Here is a 21,605-nt window from a genome sequence, read left to right on the forward strand (position 1 = left end):
AATTCACAATTAAAACTATTCTCCCAGTGACTATTTCACTTCAGTCGTACGCACTTTTCTTTAATAACACTTTGTAAAACACACACTTAAATTTCATCAACCTTCAAATTCACAATTCATAACAGTTGCCTTTCTTTTCAACTCAAAAATGTACAATATACATATAATACAACACTAAACCACTAACTTCAATAGTGACCAATACATCTAATTCAATTTTAACACCTATGTATAATAGTAACCCTACATGTCATATAACACAATACAATAACAAAAAATTGTACACATTCATTCAATTATTGAATACCAAAAATAGGTATTATTATTAAACGTTCAACTATTTATTTCTCTTTATTAGCTCTCTATTTAATAATTACTTAATTAATAAACAATTACTGTAAATTAGATTAAACAAAAGTCAAAATAAATGTTCAAGTTTTATCAAACTCAACAAAAATCTAAATAAATGTCTACAAACAATTAAAATAAATATAGTGAAATTAATTCACAAATTATGATTTAATTGATGAATTAATCTAATTTTATTATAATAATAACACCTATAGATGCGTATTTATGAAACAATTGAACAAAACAATTTGATTAAACTATTTACAAATACACTCTCACACACGTACAACTATTTACAACTACACTCTCACACACGTACAACCATACATATTTAATCACACAATCATTGAATACTATGTACCATACAACTAAATCACTATCTGTACAGATTCGATACCCTATTTCCGGTCCGAAAATTACACTGGTCACTTTTACGTAGTGTCAAGTGTAACCCGCAACGCAATTACTATTTTTCCTACCAACGAATATACTATATACGCAATCAATTATTGCGCGACTTCTTTTCCCGTTATCAAATAAATCGATTATTTAAAAGCACTGTCCACAAACCGAATGTGTACGCTTTTAAATTGCTACCTCGATTAATTTTTTTCTTCGCTCGAATACGCGGTAAATCGACGCGATTATTTTACCTTGCAAGGCTTAAACGCAAACCAGTATTTCCCAATGAAATTAGATGATCAGTCTAATTTCAGTACGAAATAACTCGATTTTAACGATTTCCTATTTATGAAAGTACTATGAGTGAGCGTTGTTTCAAATTTTTGTAAGTTTGAAACAACTAAGGACAATTTTGATTTTACATGAGTTGAAACTTTTTTATAAGTGGGCAGCAAATTTATTGATTGTCTTGATCCCAAATTATGACCTTTAAACTAGCACCTGAGCTATCTACCTGAGCTATGTTGCCGGCCTAGCTACGCGCAATTTGCGTACTTCACTTCAGATAAATAATGTCTTATCTATGAGGACAAAAACAAGCTTAGCTTAGCTCAAGGGCCATAACATTATTCAGTATTAAGTGGCAATATTAAAATAGTTTTTCTCATTTTTGTTTAATCGTTTATGCCAAGTGTAGTATTTAAGACATTAAATCCGCATTTTTTGCAACGACATAAAACGATGTCACTAAGTGCAAAGCGCAATTTTCAACAATCTTTCTTTTAAGTTGTAAAGTTCATACTGTTTGATTAATGTGTTCAAATTACGTGGACAGAACATGACTCCATATTGTTTGAAACATATCAAATTATTACTCATATACAACTCATATAGGGCAATAGGTGAAAGTGCAGACTTCAAAGTGCATATTCGCTTTCCCTTCGATATTTTAAGATTAAGTGTCCTTAATTATTCTTTTATGTGCGAACATAATTCCGTGATTACTTAAAAAATTCATATTCAACGTAAAAAAAGAATAACTATAGTTATTGTTTGTTTTTTGGTTGTTTTCAATATTTAGAACATAACTAAGCAGTATTGAAGAGTTTCAAATAATATATCACATTACACGTGTTCACATCTTAAAATATATGTTTTTTTCTCGGAGAAATTCATTTTTTGTGTAAACAGTGACGCCAACAGTTATTGATTAGCTTTAGATTTTTTTGTGCAAACAGTGACGCCAACAGTTATTGATTAGCTTTAGATAAGAACTAGATCTGCAATCAATGTATAAAGTTCATGACCTCTCAGAATGTTAAGCTCTGCGTAATATGAACAAGAAATATCTTAAACAAGAAATATCTTTAAAAAAGATATACGGCGTTGATTGTGGTCGATGTTTATGAACGATCAAAAGTTATCTCTATGAGATAAAAAGAAGCGGATGCCTTTTTTCTGCGCAGTTGTTAGCTACATCATAAGCAAATCAATTACGGGGTGTTGCGCCAGATTTCGTGGCTTAGTTTGCTTTATGTGATATTATTACTCAGATATCTATATTTACAGAATAGAAAAACACAAGAAACATGAAAATAAACGAGTGCATATAGGTCAGCCGGCAATACTCGAATCTTATTTAATTGCATAATTATAGTATAGCGAATTATTGTGGTCATGCTTAATAAACTGGTCTAAATGGATAAATATTTCTAATTAATTTTATCAAAATTGGTCCTTATCATGCAAATTTTGAAACCATATTAAAAATCGATGATTGACATACCACAATAATATCGCCGAATATCTTTATTTAGTATCTTTCTGATCAAAACAGACTTCAAGTGCACAAATTTTACGAGACGGCGTTTATATAAATATTTCTGCAACTGACCGCAAACTGACCTTGATACCTTGCGGATTGGAATGCAATGCATTACAGTCACTACGTTATTGTCAGTAAGACACAATGATCGCAACCCCTTTTGCGAACTCCGGTGATGAACTGTATATAAACTCTGACTTTCACAAAATGACCGCGTATTGACCCGAAACCTCGCGGGTTGAAATGCAATGCAAGTAAGTACTAAATATGACAACATAGCCTTTAGTTAAACGCTTTTGCGCTGGTAATTCTCTGAAAATAAAAGGTGAACGCACAAACTGTATTTATGTCGAAAATTGATTGTAAAACTGTTCTATCTATTGGGCCTTTTCATTAGAGATAAAATTGTTTCATGCAGTAAAACAGTGTTACAAAGACGCGGATATGTTTCCAATGTTCTGGTGTTATACTCAAATCAGCCAATGGAATAAATGAAGTGTATTCATTCGTACCTAGCCGCGGGAAATTTTATTTGAGTATTATTGGACACTTACAAAGGTCAAGTCAGGGTGAAAAGCTGGCTTATTCAGCTTACGCCGAAAAAAGATATACGGCGTTGATTGTTGTTTGAGTTTGTGAAAGGTAAAGAGTTCAAAATATGAGACCAAGGATAGCGAATGTCTTTTTCTGTGCAGTTCTTAGCTGGATCACACGCAATACGGGATGTTACGCGGAGTTTTCGCGGCTTATTTTACATAATTACATATTGCTGGTCATAAACCTATAGATACAAAACAGAAAACCAAATGAAGAATGGAAGTGAAATTTTAACATATGAGTCAACCGGCCACACGCGAAGTATCCGTACATATTTTAAATATTTATACGCGCGTTCTTCGAACAAACCTGTTTTAGTGGTTTGTCGGGCATTGCTTTTTGATTCGATTATTAACAGTATCGAGAATCATCGCGCTCATGCTTAATACATTAGGCAATATGGTGGAATAATTCTTGTTAAATTAATTAAAAATAATATTTATCATGGTATTGTTGAAAACACATAGAGACTCTATTATTGACATACCATAATTATATCGCTGAATATCTTCATTTAACATCTTTTGTGGTCTAAAGAAAATCTCAGTTCACCTAGTTCACGGATAGGGTCTATATTATATAACAAACTGGCCACGAACTCAGGGCAGCACATAAGCGTCTTCGGACGCAGCGATGACCTGTAAATAAACCCTGATAACTCGCGGGTTGAAATGCAATGCATTAAAGTGAGGCCACGCTTCCACTGCTTTTTATACTTTTACATGTTAACATGTTGATAGGAATATGAAAGTCAGTACTAAAATGAGAACATAGCCTTTAAGTAAAAACGCTGTTGCCTCTGAAAATAACAAAGGTGGACGCACAAACTGTATTGATGTCGAGATTGAGTGTAAAATTGTTCTATCTATTAAGCCTTTTCATTAGAGATAAAATTGTTTCGTGCTGAACACGCAGTAAAACAGTGTTAAAAAGACGCGGACATGTTTCCAATGTTTTGATGGTATGCTCATATCAGCCTATGGGATAACTGAAGTGTATTCATTCTGAACTAGCCGCGGGAAATTTTATTTGAATTTTATTGGACAGTTACAAAGGTTAGGTAAGGTGAAAATCTGGCGTATACAGCTAACGCCGAAAAAAAAATCTTATTCCAATCTTAAGTAAAGATAGAGATGCACACTACAATTAAGTTTCAAGCAAATTTGTTTTCAATGTAACACAAGTAGCGCAATAGATTTTTCATAGTATGTTTTTTTTTTTTTGGGGGGGGGGATATTCGAAAAAAACGTAATGGATATAAAATAAGGGAATAACAACAATAAACAAAATATTATGAAGCCAAGGCAAATGATCACACAATTTATGTCAACATGCTGTCCATGGCATAATGATTTAAAAAAAGAAAATCATTAGTCTAGTCAAGAGCTAATAAGACCATTCCGTGAGATTTTGGCGCGCATGTTAGCTTATGACCAGACTGTGGGATAGCGCAGGCTTGTCTTTAGTTGCCATGGCCGAATAATGCATTAGACCCATGTTTGCACGGCGCGGCTCATTAGGTTATATATCAACGCACATTTAAAGCGTTCACTAATATTATGTTTTAAACCATACTTTCATAAAAAAACTTATATGTATCCTATTCAAATAATAATTTAAGCCAATGCATCATCTCCCAATAATGCCGCAAAAATACAAAAATAATATTTCAATATACACCATATTTAAATTACATTATTTTATAATTATAGCATTAAATAGGAAATAATGATTTAAAATATGGGCGAGGACTATCTGTGATATGGTTTCACATAAAGTCGGTGGTATTAATTATAGTTATCGATATGTACAACATGTAACAACACAACATATTGGGTAAGCCCCAAGAGGTGATGTACATGTGTATTTGTAGGCTGACAACCGTGGTGGACAAAACTCTTCGAGAGGGCAATATTATACCCGAACTATAGCCATAAATATGCGTATGATCATTATTTTGTTAAACCGCACAAATAGTCTGTTATTTTCTGGCGTTTTGATGTTCTTCTTTAACGAACAACCTGTCGTACGTGCATTGAAAACCGTTAAAGCGTTTTCAGCCTACGTACAGCGTGTATTACACAGATATTTTCAATAACATTTGGGAAAAGTCAAACTTGTATTATTAATCATTAATTATTACCATAGAATTAGAGGGCAGTCGTTTGAACTGTTGCTCTAAAGCCGTAATGCTGAGGGCAACAGTTCAAAATGTTCCCTCTATACTGATTAAAAATAATATGACTGTTCGTAAATACCAATACATATATATTTTTTAATTCTTAGAATAAGAAATCCATGTAATGATACTAACACTTTTACTACTACTATTACTATTACTACTACTACTACTACTACTACTACTACTACTACTACTACTACTACTACTACTACAACTACTACTACTACTACTACTACTACTACTACTACTACTACTACTACTACTACTACTACTGCTACTACTTCTACTAAAACTACTACTGCTTCTGCTGCTGCTGTTGGTGCTGCTGCTACTACTACTTCTACTACTACCACTACTACTACTTCAATAATAATAATAATAATAATAATAATAATAATAATAATAATAATAATAATAATAATAATAATAATGATGATAATAATAATAAAACTAATATTTTAATTATTATTATTATTTTTATTTTTATGATGATGATGATGATGATGATGATGATGATGATGATGATGATGATGATGATGATGATGATGATGATGATGCTGATGATGATGATTATTATTATTATTATTATTATTATTATTATTATTATTATTATTATTATTATTATTATACTACTACTACTACTACTACTACTACTACTACTACTACTACTACTACTACTACTACTACTATTACTAATAATAATAATAAAAATAAATAATAATAATAATAAATAATAATGAAAATAATATTTATAACATATTGTATATTGCTAAATAATGTTTTAAAACAAGAAAACATCACAGAATATTGACATTTTGTTCATAAACATTGGTAAACAGTTAAACATACGTAATGTTAATTGATAAAGTGACATAGCTAATACTAACCACAGGTGGTTAGCGTGTGGCTATGATATTAATTAGTGAAAACATCATTTTGAATGATAAATAATCATATTATAACGAAAAATTAACTTTTCTGAAAAAAAATATTTCACTATCAAATATATAAATAACAAGGTATGCAACTCAAAATCAGCCCAAAACGGGGTGCATCGCTTTGAACAGCCATATCTTCATCAATTTTGCAGCGATTTTCACGATCTCGGTCTTATTCAACGCAGAAATGAATTTCCTTTCTGGAAATGTATATGTCTTGCAATATTTTTACAAATGCTGGGTCAACTTTTAAGAAATAACACGATACACAACACGCATGACCCAGTTGACAGTGATCATGTATTCTTTATGAATGAAATCTCCAGTTGTAAAGACACACCTCCGCATTGGACCAATGAAATCACTCGTATGTTTAAAATGTCAGTTAGTTGAAATGTATGTAAACAAAGGTTTCAAACGGCGCTGGACAGTTAGTCTTGATGCAGAATGTAACGACAAGAACGGTAATAATGTTTTTTCATACGTTTTATTGAATTATGGTATCGAACTACACGAACTTTATAGGGAAGTTGCCCTTTACTCCGTGAAGATTTCAGTCTTAAAGACAGCATGATCACTGTCAACTGGGTCATGCGTGTTGTGTATCGTGTTATTTCTTAAAAGTTGACCCAGCATTTGTAAAAATATTGCAAGACATATACATTTCCAGAAAGGAAATTCATTTCTGCGTTGAATAAGACCGAAATCGTGAAAATCGCTGCAAAATTGATGAAGATATGGCTGTTCAAAGCGATGCACCCCGTTTTGGGCTGATTTTGAGTTGCATACCTTGTTATATATATATTTGATAGTGAAATATTTTTTTTCAGAAAAGTTAATTTTTCGTTATAATATGATTATTTATCATTCAAAATGATGTTTTCACTAACTAATAGCATAGCCACACGCTAACCACCTGTGATACTAACAATTATATCCCGATAGGGATATAATTTCGTTCCAGAGTCATGGCAAATCAAAATTATGGAAAGATGGTTTATATGGGTTTTTCAATTGGAAACGGATGTGACGTGTAATAGCGCATTTAGCTTTGTCCAGCTATTTTGTAAGAACTCTGAATTTTATTGCACTTTACAAGTCACTATTTTAAAAAAAATGGATAAGTTTTATTTTTTGTTTAACGGACATGCTACGATTTTATTGATATAGCTTATATGCGTTCTCGAATTTTGTTAGCCAACATATCTCCAAATTTTCAAGCATTAACTTATTTTATCATTGAAACTTGTTACAACATGCAGATTCAAACGTTATTTAGAATTAAAGCATTTGGCATATTGTTCCAATTTTTTGTAATTAGCCACGCAATCTAAAAGTAGTTTATTTTCATTGCAATATAATTATTAAATACATCTAAAATGAATCGTCATATAAATGTAGCCTAGTCGATACATAGTTATCCATGTAGAATAAGGTGCGTTGAAATCGTCTTTAACCCATTTATGCGTAGCGTCTAGAATAAAGGCCTTAGCAAACAGCGTAGACCCAGATTAGACGCCGCGTGACGCGGCGTCTCATCAGGGTCTGCGCTGTTTACTTAAAGGAATTTCTGTATGAAATATTCTAAATATAGAAATAAATATACTAGACATCCCTAATTTTGGAAATACATTGATCCAATTTAAAAGGATGGGAGAGTCCACTAGGCATAAATGGGTTAAATCAAAGAATAACTTTTACTTGCCTGAACCTAAGAAAATGCACTTTTAAATTTCTTTTGTTTCGTCGAAATCATTTTGTTAATAAGATTGCCATATTTAACAATGTCTCAATGCTGAGATGTGCTATTGATATTTTAACTTAGTATTTCAGAGGTACAAATCGACTTTGATACGCCACTTTAAACGCGAACCTCTTTCACCATCTGTCTTTTCATGTAACAGAAATTACATAGCGCTGCACGTTCAAAACATAATTGACATGACGCCTTATCTATGATCGCTCAACCCACTAGAATTGATCCACCAATCAGCGATCGATTAATCGGGCGCACTCGTTTGCAACGACCTGTCCGCCATTTTCTAGACAAGCTACATGTTTAGGTTCACTTATATTCCAACGAGTTTCTTTTGTTTTCCTCTTTAAAAAACGATTAAAAATGGTTAAACGGTGTCAATGGGGATTATGTAACTCGGATAATCGATATCCTGACAGATTAGTTGGTGACATTGAATTTATTTCGTTTCAAAAGCCGAAAAAAGACCATTTCCAACGTGGCAATGCGGTCTTGACAAGAGCGAGTGGAAGCTTCAAGAATTACCGAGATCTCCTTTATAGAACATTAATTTATTTCACAAACTTGAAATGTCATATAAGCAATAACTAAGCATTATTAAGTATGTATTATGTCACGTGTGCATGTAAAATAATTGAGAATTTTGGTACCCAATTCGTGTAACTTTACGAAATCCCCGTTAAAAATCACGTTTCTGTGTGTGTATATGAAACAAGTGAAAACCATTTTGTTATTATTTTAATAAAGACGTATCGATAAATGCTATTGTAAAAGAGTTATTATTACTGATATTAGTAAACCAATAAATGCGGTAACTTCGGGGAAGTCGGTACATGTACCTGCGCGAGCGTCTGATATTGGTAGCCTTATTAATTTATAATAGCCTGACCGTATTCCATTTCGTACAACGCTAATTTTATATCAAACAATGTTCAAACTTACTGTGTTGTTTTTGCGCTTTAAATTATAGTTATTGATAAATGTCCGATAAGCAATGTTTAATATGATTAATATCACTTTTATACGCAATAACATGTGGGATTGAGGTACCCACCCGGCGTCAGAAAGCGCGTAAAACTTCACCGAATTCCCAGTCATAAAGCGCTATTTCGTGTCAAATACACGGGGAGGCGGCAATGTTTCGGTAATAATTTTGTTAATAACACGGGTAAATGCCGGTGAAGTGTTAATTTATTGCAAATACCATAACGGGTTCGATTTCGGTAAGCGCGCAAGCGTTTGAGAGCGTGTTTAATGTACCGATTTACCCGTTATAAATAGCTGATGTTCTCTTTAAACGTATATTTTTTTCATTTGCAGAATAACTAAATGGCATCAACCCCTTTACAAGTGTAATATGGTGTTAAACAAGTCCATAAAATCATCCGGAATATAGCGTAAATCTATATGCAGACTATAGGCAAAGAAGCCATTTTGGTGTTAGTTTGTCTAGGTTTTCTTCCCACTGAGCCACGTGATTAAGTGGGCGAAGCGATCACTGATAAGGCGTCATGTCAATTCGTTGATATCAATTAATAGAATCACGTATTTTGTGTAGTTAAATGTTGCTCAGCAACATAATGTAAAACAGAGATAGCGGCAGACTTTTAAACTCAGCGTCTGGGTTTCCGTTATTAATGTTTGCCAGGTAGCTGAGTGGCGGATATATTGAAGCCGTGCGTTTCTTGTGTTTTTAAATACAGTGCTTCGTCTCACTTCTGTGCATTACACGTGTGGTATTTAGAAATATAGTTATGTATTTTAAATACAAAATGGTCTTGTACATTGTATATTTAGTTTTACTTCCAACTGTTTTTTCACAAATGTCAAGTGAAACATCAACATCTAGAATTAGTAGAAGATTGGATAGAATTGAAGAAGACTTAAGAGCTGAATTGCGTAATTTACGAAAGGATCTGAAAGAAGAAATAAATTTTATAATAGAGGACATATCTGCGCTTTCTACCAGGCTTACGGGATCTTCAGGACAGGTTGTGAGACATGACGAAGAACAAGTTTCTAAAACACAACAGGCGTCGTGTGATTGTGGAGATATTGTGAGTCAATATGAAAATGTAATGATGGCATTTAAGAGAGAAAAATTCGAAAATATATTGCTTCGAAAGGAATTTCAAGAAATGAGAAAACAACATGATTTTGAAATCGGAAATATCAGCAAAAAGTTTATTAACATGGAATCTAGATTAAATAATGCGGAAAAGACATTACTTTCAGAAATTGACTCGATTAAAAATGAAAAAATGGCGCAGTTACGTTCAGAAATAAACACAATTAAAGACGAAACAATTGTAGAATTTCAAGAAATGAAAAAACAACAGGTTGAAAAATGTTACAAAGTCGAAACAAGATTAAAAAGTGCGGAAACGACATTACGTTCAGATATAGAAAACATAAAAAAAGAAAACATGCCGATTAACCATAGCTATGCTGCGTGTCAAACATATATAAATAACACGCGTTCTTACTTCAACGACGTGACTATTCATTTAAATGAGTCATTGACAAACCGTTCTTTGAATGCATTACAGGAAATAGCTCGGATAACATCAGAAACTGCTAATCTTAAAACGTCGAATGAAATCTTGAAGAGCAAAACTGATTTATTAATTCGGCATCTACGTCACTTCCTTCCTCAATCCTGTGACAGCGTAGATAAGAGTGGCGAATATACAATATATCCCGATTTGTACATAGACGGCATACAAGTTTATTGTAATTTGGACTCCACGAACAAGGGATGGATAGTTATACAGAGGAGGAAAGATGGGTCTGTAGATTTCAATCGCACTTGGGCGGATTACAAATTTGGCTTCGGTATCTTGAGTGGTGAATTCTGGCTGGGCAATCACCATATCTACCAGCTGACTAAGGACAAACCGAGACAGCTGAGGATTGATATGGAGATGTTCAATGGAACACAGCGATATGCGCTGTATTCTGAGTTTAAAATATCATCAGAGTCTGAGAAGTATAAGCTCCATCTGTCCGGATACACTGGGGACTCACAAGACTGTTTATTAACGGATTGTGTTGGTTTTGGTCTTCACAACGGTCAGTCGTTCTCAACTTTCGATAGAGATAATGACCTATTGGGTGACGGTTGTTGTGCATGCCAATATTGGGCAGGTTGGTGGTTTGATAGATGTTTCAGTGCACATCTTAACGGTAAATACTTCAAGGAAAAAGATTCCGTGCCTTATGCGAAAGGAATTCATTGGTACACCATCACTGGGTGGTACACATCTTTAAAATTTGTGCAAATGAGCATGCGCTAAGAACGCACATTAAGACGGAGATATGACTTGATAAAGTATTTCCATTGGAGCAAAGAAAATGATTTTCATTCGTATTGTATCGATTGTTTTAATGTTTTGATGTACAATAAAATATTGCATGATATTAGTAAACACATTTCATGTATAACTGTCTTAGAAGTCACCTGTGAAAACCCTGTCGCGTATAAATGCTTTACATTTGTATTTCAAGTGAAATTCAACTATCATGTAAATTTGGTGCGCTACATCTACAATTGAAGACTTTTCTAACGCAATAATCTTCAAACAAGTATTTTTCAAACACGAATGTCTCAAGTGTAAGTAATGATTTCGATTTAAAATTGTAAATGTTATCATTTTACACCATTCTGTGGACGCTCACGATAAAATCATTCTTCCCTGACAATCAGACGCTTAAGCACGTGGGGTAGGTATTGTTTCATCTTGCTGCAGCTGGAAATTGTGAAACGCGATATAATGTTAATTTTATTTGGATGTCATTTTAAGTGGGTTGTAACGCTAAGATAACATAAAAATAATTCAAAAACAGTATTGTTCGAATGAATATTTCTGGAACTCAACCGCGCAGTTGGCATTTTGCAGGCTACATACCACACGTGCTAAAGCGTATGATCGTCGCGGATGTATGCTTTTATCTTGAGCTTGCACAAAATGTAGTCAAATTATCACATATACAATACTGACTCATAAGTGAGTTAGTCAGTTTGATAAATGTTGGTTTAGAAAAGTCTCCAAGTGAGCGGTGCGTCAGAAAAGTCAACAAGTGTACATCCCACTGTAGTAAGGTTTGAGTGTAAAAATATCCAGTGGGACCATACCTGTATGATCATTGCTTATTTGCTTGCCTGTCTTTTCAAACACAAAAGTGCGAACGAACTTACACTAACATTTAAGGGCTAACTGATAATTAATACCAAAATCTTGATCCGTGAAACTAAATGACTGATTGACTGAGTGAGTGACTTTGTGATTGAGTTACTGACTGATTGAGTGAGGGAGTGATTGAGTGAAGGAGTGAGTGATTGAGTGACTGACTGACTGAACGATTGAGTGACTGACTGACTAAATGAGTGATTGATAAGCATTTATTTAAATGTATTCTTTACCATTAAGGCATTGTTATGAGCGTATTGGGTGCATAATTTATAAGCACGTCCTGATAGCCCCGTGCAGTATAATTCTTTAAGGGGTCGAGATATCGCAAAAGTAGCACCGGATTCGGGTTCCGGGAGACATAATCACATAGATTGGACTATCTTATTGTTTTATTTCACTGGAATTTAAGCTATACTGGATTTTGAGCTTCTGTTAAAACTGTGCTGCATTCTTATCGAATTTTACCATTTAAAAGCAATAATTCTTTAACGGATCAATATATCAGAAAATAAACACCGGATTCAGATTCAGCGAGCCAAATTCATATAGATATCACTATCTTATTGTTTGATTTCGATGGAACGAGCGAACGAGCGAGCGAGCGTATTTCGTTTGTGCACGTAAATAGGACGTTTGTATGAAAAGGGTGCTTATTGCAAAACATATTTTGCTTATAACTTTTTCATTTTTTATCATTTTTCATTTTTTTTCCAAACTTTTTTTTCACACTATAAACGGTTTATGTTTTAATATAAACAAAAAATTGATTTTTTTTGTTATATGATACATATGTATTTTTTTATTTTTTTTTAAATTAATAACTTTTTTATGTTTGAGTTTTTTTCAAATTTGTTTTCAAACTTTTTAACAACACTGTAAACTGTTTATGTTTTATTAAAATTGTTGTTTTTCAAGCACAAATAAAAAAGTTATGCGTTAAAATGTTGTTGTTTTTTTACTATTAAAGTGATATTATGCAGATTCGTTCAAACGTCACAAAGATACTATTTTGTTTTACGGATCATTTCGGCTTAGAGGACTGGGTGAGTCATGTAAAATATCGAATATAATAAATATTTTGTATAAACAACTGGTAGCAAGATGAGTTGTAGATAATTGGTCAGTAAGCACATTTTAACTAACTCTTTTGACGTGTTAATTCTTTTCAGCTCAATTCAACCGTGAAAATGCCCATAATATCACTTTAAGTAAAAGCATTGTAACGAGCATTTGTCCTGCCTTTTCTTTACATCAGAGTGTGCGAGGCTAGTATCAGTTTTAAAGATCAATATCTTGATTGCTATTAAAATCGTTGATTATACACTGATTGATACACAGGACAAAATGTTCGGTACACTCTGGGAAAATGAGAAACCCACGTCAGGTCCAGCGGCATAATAGTGGCCAGCCAGGCAGCCTCAAACTGTATGCGGCTTCGGTCAATATACGATTTGGGGCTGCCTGACTGGTCAAGATTATATCGAATGGCATTTACGCTTTAGTTTACTCTGCATTTAATTCCCAAATATGGAACGGACGACGTTTATGGTCCTGCTTTTTCTTTTTTCTTTACATCAGAGTGTGCAAGGCTAGTATCAGTTTTAAAGATCAATCGATCTTATCCCGAAAGATGCAATCAAAAACGTATGTCACGCAGCTTCTAAGAAAATCTCATTCGCCTAAATGCAAGCGAACTCGGGGAATCGGCAGTGGGATTTCGACAAAATCCATGTACTTCAATAAATGCACCACAAACTCTCGTCTGTCAACGTCGCTGCCAATGAAATACACACAAACACACACACACACACACACACACACACACACACACACACACACACACACACACACACACACACACACACACACACACACACACACACACACACACACACACACACACACACACACACACACACACACACACACACACACACACACACACACACACACACACACACACACACACACACACACACACACACACACACACACACACACACACACACACACACACACACACACACACACACACACACACACACACACACACACACACACACACACACACACACACACAAGCACACTTAGGAAACAGTTGATAACCACTAAAGGAATGGACGCGATCGCGAAATGGCTTTTCATCCAGAAGACAAAGACAACGTTTTACAAATAGGCACGCCTTTCGACAATCTCCACATGAAGCAAATATCTTAGTGTGTTTTCGCCATAAATCGTGATGCATCGACAATTTCATGAATCCTCCGCGACAAATGTGAAAATAACCATACTTAACCACCCAGTAGCGCATGCCCACAACAAACACATACGCAACGTTTAACAAGTGCACTTAACGCACATTATAGTGCACTTTACATGCATTCACTGTTTTCATCCACTAATCATCACCGCTTAATAACGAAGCATTAAAAAGACAATACGAAATCCGTTTGCAACTACTTTCCACATCCACGTCTACTTTTAGTATGATGCTTTCAGTTTCACTTTACTGGCACAATCCGCAATTACATGACTTTGCTCACATACGCACGCAAATTCACATATCAACATATCACATACATACAATAAATACATAAATATCAACGTACTAAATCACGTACTTAATTCTTCTTCTTCTTCTTCTTCTTCTTCTTCTTCTTCTTCTTCTTCTTCTTCTTCTTATTATTATTATTATTATATTATTATTTCGAGTTCAAATGTTTAAAGTTATATCTCCCAAATTTCAGTTCTCTACATAAGCGCTATTTAAAAAAGAAAGAAAAATTCCGTGACTTTTTCATTTTGGCACTTTTACAAGAGCTTGAATGGCTACGATTCGAACATAAGTGCATAAATTGCACAGCTGTCACTGTGCGTCAGTGTTTGCCTGGTCACACTACATCCTACCTTACACAAGCATTTAATATTGCAAACAATATTAGCTATAATAGTAGTTGTAATAGCCATGCAAATTTTTCTACAATAGTCTTAAAAACAAGAAGTTTTGAAATTTTGATAATACATTTTGGAATAATTGGGATCATTTATATGAATTTCAAAACATTTGGAAATTGAAGAAAATATGTATGTTTTATATTTGTAGCAATTCACGGAATTATGTTTTAAATAATACAATTGATTAATTACTGTTAATAAAGCAATTAACGTGGCCATTAACGTGGCCTACTAAATCTACCAATAACTATTGAATTATCAAGGTATTAAACCACACTCTCATTTGAGGTAACATTTGTTGACATTTTAAATAATGATTTCTTTTTATTATCAATTTAAATATTCTTTTAATTATCAATTTACAATTATATAATAATGTACCTTAACTATTTGCCATAATTGATGGGACTTTTTGAGGGCCATTGACAGGGTTGGTAAATCAGTTAGGTGGTATATGTCCTTGCTCAATAGTATGATGATCCTGGTTGATGAAAACATAATCGTATTGTCATACTTAAACAAAAATATCATACCGGTTCGCTCAACGTCCTTTCAATTCCCACGTCGCCACTAAATTGTCGGTCTAAACATTTAATGAATATGTATATATTCTCATAGCAACCTTATGGTCTGCATATGCGGCGTCCCTTTAAATTTTGAAAGCGTAGGGGTGCTTACCACATCCATTCAGAAATATGTGAACCGTGAGTTTGGTCCCTTTATTCTTATATCCGGTATAAAGACGAAACGGCAATTGCTGGAGCTATAGACACACAGACAATCCGCTCATAATGACACTCACAGATTGACCAGTTTTAGAAGAAAACCTAACACATTTTTTTGATAGAATCATTGCCTTAATCGATCATTTTAATAAGCACACACGTTCCACACAGATATCGGTGATCTAGAATTTGCTACAACCATCGCAATTTAATGAATGAATGTAATTACAACTTCGTTCATATTCACGTTAACGCTGCACTCTGATTCGCTAATCCGCTCTAGTGACTCGGTTTTTTTTATTTCTCAAAGAAAGGCATACATATGTAATTTTAAACGTATATATTCATAAATAAATCATAATTACGTCATTGCATTTATTTTTTGATTCTTCATGACATTTCTTTCAGTCCCTAAGACAAATGACGTCATAATTTTTCGTTAGCTTCACAATTATGCCGTTAAACGAAAGTGAAACCAGAACTGAAACAAACGAAATTATTTTTATACGCCAGCGATTATAAGTGCGCTGTGACCTTAATCTCGTAAAAAGTATAGCTAATGTCATATTTATCTTGTAGTTACAAGAATTTAACAGCAGTTCATCGGGGTATGCACTGTCTGAGAAGTTACACTTTCTCATAGTAAAATCAAAAATTACTTTTCTGAAAACAATTAATAATTTCTTAAATAAACAAATGGAAAAGCTCTTCTTTATATAAAAGCTACTTCTGATTACGAATTAAAGATGGTGATGATGATGATTATTATTATTATCATTATTAATCATTATTATTATTATTATTATCCCACACGCTTGTAAAAGTCAAAAGTTATGGGCAAATTAATGGATAAAATGGGTAAAAAAACTCAATTTACTAACAACAGGCGAAGCACATGATAATAACTTTTGACCCAGGGGTCATATCAAAATTCCAAATAGTGCACCGTCTCACATATGCTCATAGCTACCATGTGTGTAAGTTTCAAAGTTCTCGTGATAATAGTATAGGAGGAGGACCAAGCACACCAAAAAAATAGCTTTAACATAACTTCTTCATTTATTCACCAATTTACTTCAAATTAATACTGAACATCTCTTATGACAACACGGTCTATCTCGACCATCCATGACCACATTACTCACCCCAGGGCCATTGATAAAGGTAAAGGCAGCTAGGATCCCGTCCTCTTTCACATTTATCGAGAGGTCCACGGGTTCTACTTCCCCGTACCCTAATTTTTTTTCGTACCCAAAATTGCTCTTACCCATTTTTTTTTTGCACCCATTTTTTTCGTACCCAAATTTTTTTTTGGTACCCACATTTTTTTTGATACCCTAATTATGACAACACGGTCTATCTCGACCATCCATGTCCATTTACCCACCCCACCAACATAGGCCTTGCCCACCCAAAATTGCCTTTTAATATTACATCTATGCGGCGTGGGGATACGCGTCGGCCTCTGCCGCGCCACTTTCTAGTTATGAGTTTATATTTGTCACCATCAATATACATGTATATGGTATTCAAACATTTGATAAGCATGCAGTTTTCTTTCGACATGCAGTTTTCTTTCGACTCATTCAAATCATACTTTTCTAGCCGCGTCATGCGAAAATGGCTCTTATGGCGCATTGGCTAACGTAGCTAAAGCTCTGTCTGTACAGTTGCGCAATCTGGTCAGGAGCTGCGCCGCTGTCCGCTATAAATCATGCAAGGTTTCGTGGTCTGATAAGGTATCTTCTTACCTACTGCGAGATGCGCAGACTGGACATATCTATGCTAGCTGCATGTCGCGGGTCTATACAAATATCTTTGTTTCTGCTTCTTCTTCTTCTTCTTTTTCTTCTTCTTCTTCTTCTTCTTCTTCTTCTTCTTCTTCTTCTTCTTCTTCTTCTTCTTATTATTATTATTATTATTATTATTATTATTCAAAGGCGCTTATAAATGTAACGTCTTAGCACAATACTTTTCGATAGAAAATTAAAGGGAGATTATACGTTTTGAATATGTGTTAAATTGTAATATATTGATAAAAATATGTTACAATAACACCAAATAGGCAAGAAAAAGTATGCATTGAAGAGGAATTTCATAAAATGCAGCAAACACAACTTAGTGCCCCGAGCCGATTGTTTCGAATATATTTCGTACATATTTTCCTACAATAACCGAAGCATTCGTTTTTTTATTAGGATCGGAGTTAGTGTTCGTTTGTCGTATGAATAGATATCGTTGCAGGAAATTAAAATGATCCGTAAAACTAAATTTAGATTCACATCGTACATGCATGATATACATGCTGGCGAATTCGACTGTACAGACATTTTCGATTTCAGAATTTAATATCTGGCTTATTTAGCATTCTTCGACACGTGTTCTTCTTAACTTTTATTTTAATTTATATTAAATATATGTACAATAAGTTTTTTTTACACATTTTATATAAATTCATAAATATTTGATAAAATCGTATAATCCCCCTTTAAAGTCAAACTGTGTTATTTATACCAAACTGATAAATGTTGGTATCATTTCAGTCTTTCAAGAACGATTTACATACCGACTGAAGAGTATGGCAAACATTTGTGGTTAGATAATGAAACGATTTCCGTTTTATCATGACACTATATTTTTCGGTAGTTTTGTTCCTCATCTTGAAAGCAATACTGTGTTATCAACGTTTATCGATAGTCCATGGTGTCTTACCCGGACGTTTTAGTACCGAGTTAAAATGCGATGTATTATTATAACATATATCACACACACAATAATATCGACAATGATCAACCCAAACAGTCCAATCGGGACAACTCGGACAATTCCGCCATATCGGCGATCGTGTAGCCCACTGTCCGATGCGTTCAGATTGCCAAACAGTCGTGTTGTATTCTGTTGAGTTTTAGCGAAAATTGATGAATTATTTCCGATTGTCACGAATTTCCCCCAATAAACTGCGCTTAACTTACATTTATTAAACAATAATGACATGGAATTCATATGAATATTAAAATGAAAGTTTAAAAAAAAATAAATAATTTTTGCTTCATTTTTCCGTTTTTCATCAGTTGATCTGATAAAGAATCGGCTGTTATTAAGGTTGGTAACTAATAGTCTCATCTACGCACGTGTATGTATGTATTTCAAGGTTCATTTAGAAGTCCTGCTGCAGATCGTCTTGCCATATCAAATCCCCTCCCCAACTGTACTACCAGAAATCAGTCAAGTACCATCAACGAGGTTACGCAAAAGACGCATGAGAGAGTATTGCAATCTCGACATCCCATTGTCGATCAGCAGCCTTTTTATTTTCCCTGATCTATTAATAGCCTCAGATTTGGAATGAACTGTACTGCGCAAAAATACCACTTGACTGACTTAGCACGTAGTGGACTATTTTAATCATTCATAAACTTACTCTTCCGCAACACGTACAGTTACAAAAAAAACTTGACTTACGATCCCATCAACATTATTTCATTTAACACAATGTTCATATATTATGTGTCAATTTGTAAATGATTGTAGTTCAAAAACTGAAACAAGGCCGCGAATTGTTTCTCGGCGCAGATGCGGCAGTTATCAGGTTTTTGGTCACTAGCAAAACTGGCTTGGAAAACTTGCTCTTAACCTTAGTTGTGGTCACAATATACTAAATATGTCCCTATATAATTCTATGTAAAAGCGACAACTTTCAGCGAAAATAAATGCAACCTTTTGCAAATAGAGACCCCCATAACCATAACTTTTCTAAAAGATCATTCTAAGCTGATCCGATTAACGCAATAACAAAGATATGTCATGTTAAAACCAAAACAGAACTTGACACAAATCAAAATCGACTGTTTAAACACCTTAATTTTTCCAGCCATTTTCTAGTGGAATGTAACCTTTTTAGTGCAAATGTGTACTTTAGTCTCTAATTTTGTCATATGTCGGGGATTTAGTCAATCTCTTGCACGACGGTTACATTACATTTGGATACATTCTCGCTAAGAATTTTAGGTAGCAAATGAATATATAATGCTCTTTCCGTTCCCAACAGGCATATAAACAATAAGGTCCCATTTTTCGTTCAATAAATGCAACAAAGCTTCGGCTTGCTTCTCCTTGAATACAAGATTGTCCTTGTAATCACGCGCAATATCAATCAATTTCTTCATTTGTTTACATATGCGAAACTGCACTAAATGATTCCATCTGCGCAAATGGGCAATAAAAAAGATCCAAAAAGATGCGTTAAATATACCAGTTTCTAATATTGCGTAAACATACAAAGTATTTTTCATTGTATAATGTCTCCAATCCTAAATTTCTAAATAAATATACAGTAAATGTGTTTGTTCGGTTTTGCCAAGATTCTTGGCAATCTATGGCTGCGAGTCCGTTGCAGATGTACACTGCGAGAGCAAGGAACGACAACTCTGCGTGGAGATTGGGATTTAGTAGTGAACACCTATTCTTTCCCTTTCAATATCTCCAAGAGATAAAGCCAGTCTAAAGTGTTTTACATTTCTCCGAGTAAAAAAAAGATGGTTTATTTAGAAAGTACATGACTCGATTATTTATTTTATGTAACCTAGAATTGTTCGCAAGCGATCAACTAATAATCTGTTGGAATATAACCTAACAAATCACTGGAATATAGCCTCGGGATTTTTGTCCAATCAAAATTGCCGTTAGAATGCAATGTTGTCTTAACGGAGAAAATGGAAAGGACTAAATATACATTTCCGTATACATGTTTATGATTAAATTTTGGATACAAAAAAACTTAATATCCTAAATTAAAGGTAAACTATCATATTTAATAATATATAAAATCATTTTCATTTATTTTATTATACTCAAATCAAACTTTATATTAGATTGTTCGGAATTATTAAAAATAACTCCTGCCGTTTCATCTATTTTTGATTGGTTCGAAAGAAGATTCAGAAGCTGATTCAAAAATGTCAACCAGAACCAATTAACTAACGTTTGCGACTTGTTTTTGATATATTTTCGTCGGACTGAAAACAGAAAACCCTTCAATATGAAATATATTTTAACCAAGAATCGTAAATATTTCGAAATTTACCATATACAAGTGGAGAAATGCTAAGAATGCAATGCCTCCTCGCTTGCAACAGTTACAGGTGATTTATTTAACGACTGTAAATGATGTAGATCTTTACTTCTAATGATAAATGAGTTCTTCGTTTAACGGATTTGATTGGAAGAATTAAATATTGTGCATGATAAGTATAGTTTCATTTTATTTGACTACGGGAGACATCACTCAGTCATCCATAGTCTGATACATAGAAGCTTATACGAACAAAATTCAGTTGTAGTGCATTACCATTTTGCTAGCATTAATTGTAATAGGGCTCAGGTCTTCAATATAAAGCTTAGTTGAAGAAAGGCATTATTGTCCTTAATTCCCAGCATGTTTGGCCCTGAATGAAAATAACCATTACATTCTTATTGTGGTAAAGTTGTTTAAGGTGTTCCAAATCACTTATTTTCTCGTGTTATTTCCTGATATATTTAAAAATGTATATAAAAAGGAAGATACTTTCATTCTCTGTTCAAAAACCAGGGTTGGCACCAATCGACCGACCCCGGTTTTAACCGGCAGTTTTCACTGGTTAAAACCGCCCTGGACAATAATCTCATAGTGGTCAGTACTGTTC

At 33.9% G+C, this 21,605-nt stretch overlaps 1 protein-coding gene across 2 annotated transcripts in view; it reads left to right on the forward strand.

The window, feature by feature from the left end:
- The first annotated feature begins 20,861 nt into the window (after positions 1-20,861).
- The window catches only part of LOC127847177 (voltage-dependent L-type calcium channel subunit beta-1-like), a 151,288-nt gene continuing 150,544 nt past the window's right edge, over positions 20,862-21,605 (forward strand). The window contains exon 1 of one of the 2 annotated variants that reach the window (XM_052378901.1): positions 20,862-21,065. In XM_052378901.1, the coding sequence (XP_052234861.1) occupies positions 21,039-21,065 (27 nt within the window). In that variant the 5' untranslated portion in view covers positions 20,862-21,038. The remainder of the gene's footprint in view (positions 21,066-21,605) is intronic. The other variant, XM_052378896.1, reaches the window with a different exon arrangement.

The sequence above is a fragment of the Dreissena polymorpha genome, chromosome 10 (assembly GCF_020536995.1).
Source record: "Dreissena polymorpha isolate Duluth1 chromosome 10, UMN_Dpol_1.0, whole genome shotgun sequence".
In the NCBI taxonomy this organism is placed as follows: Eukaryota; Metazoa; Mollusca; class Bivalvia; order Myida; family Dreissenidae; genus Dreissena; species Dreissena polymorpha.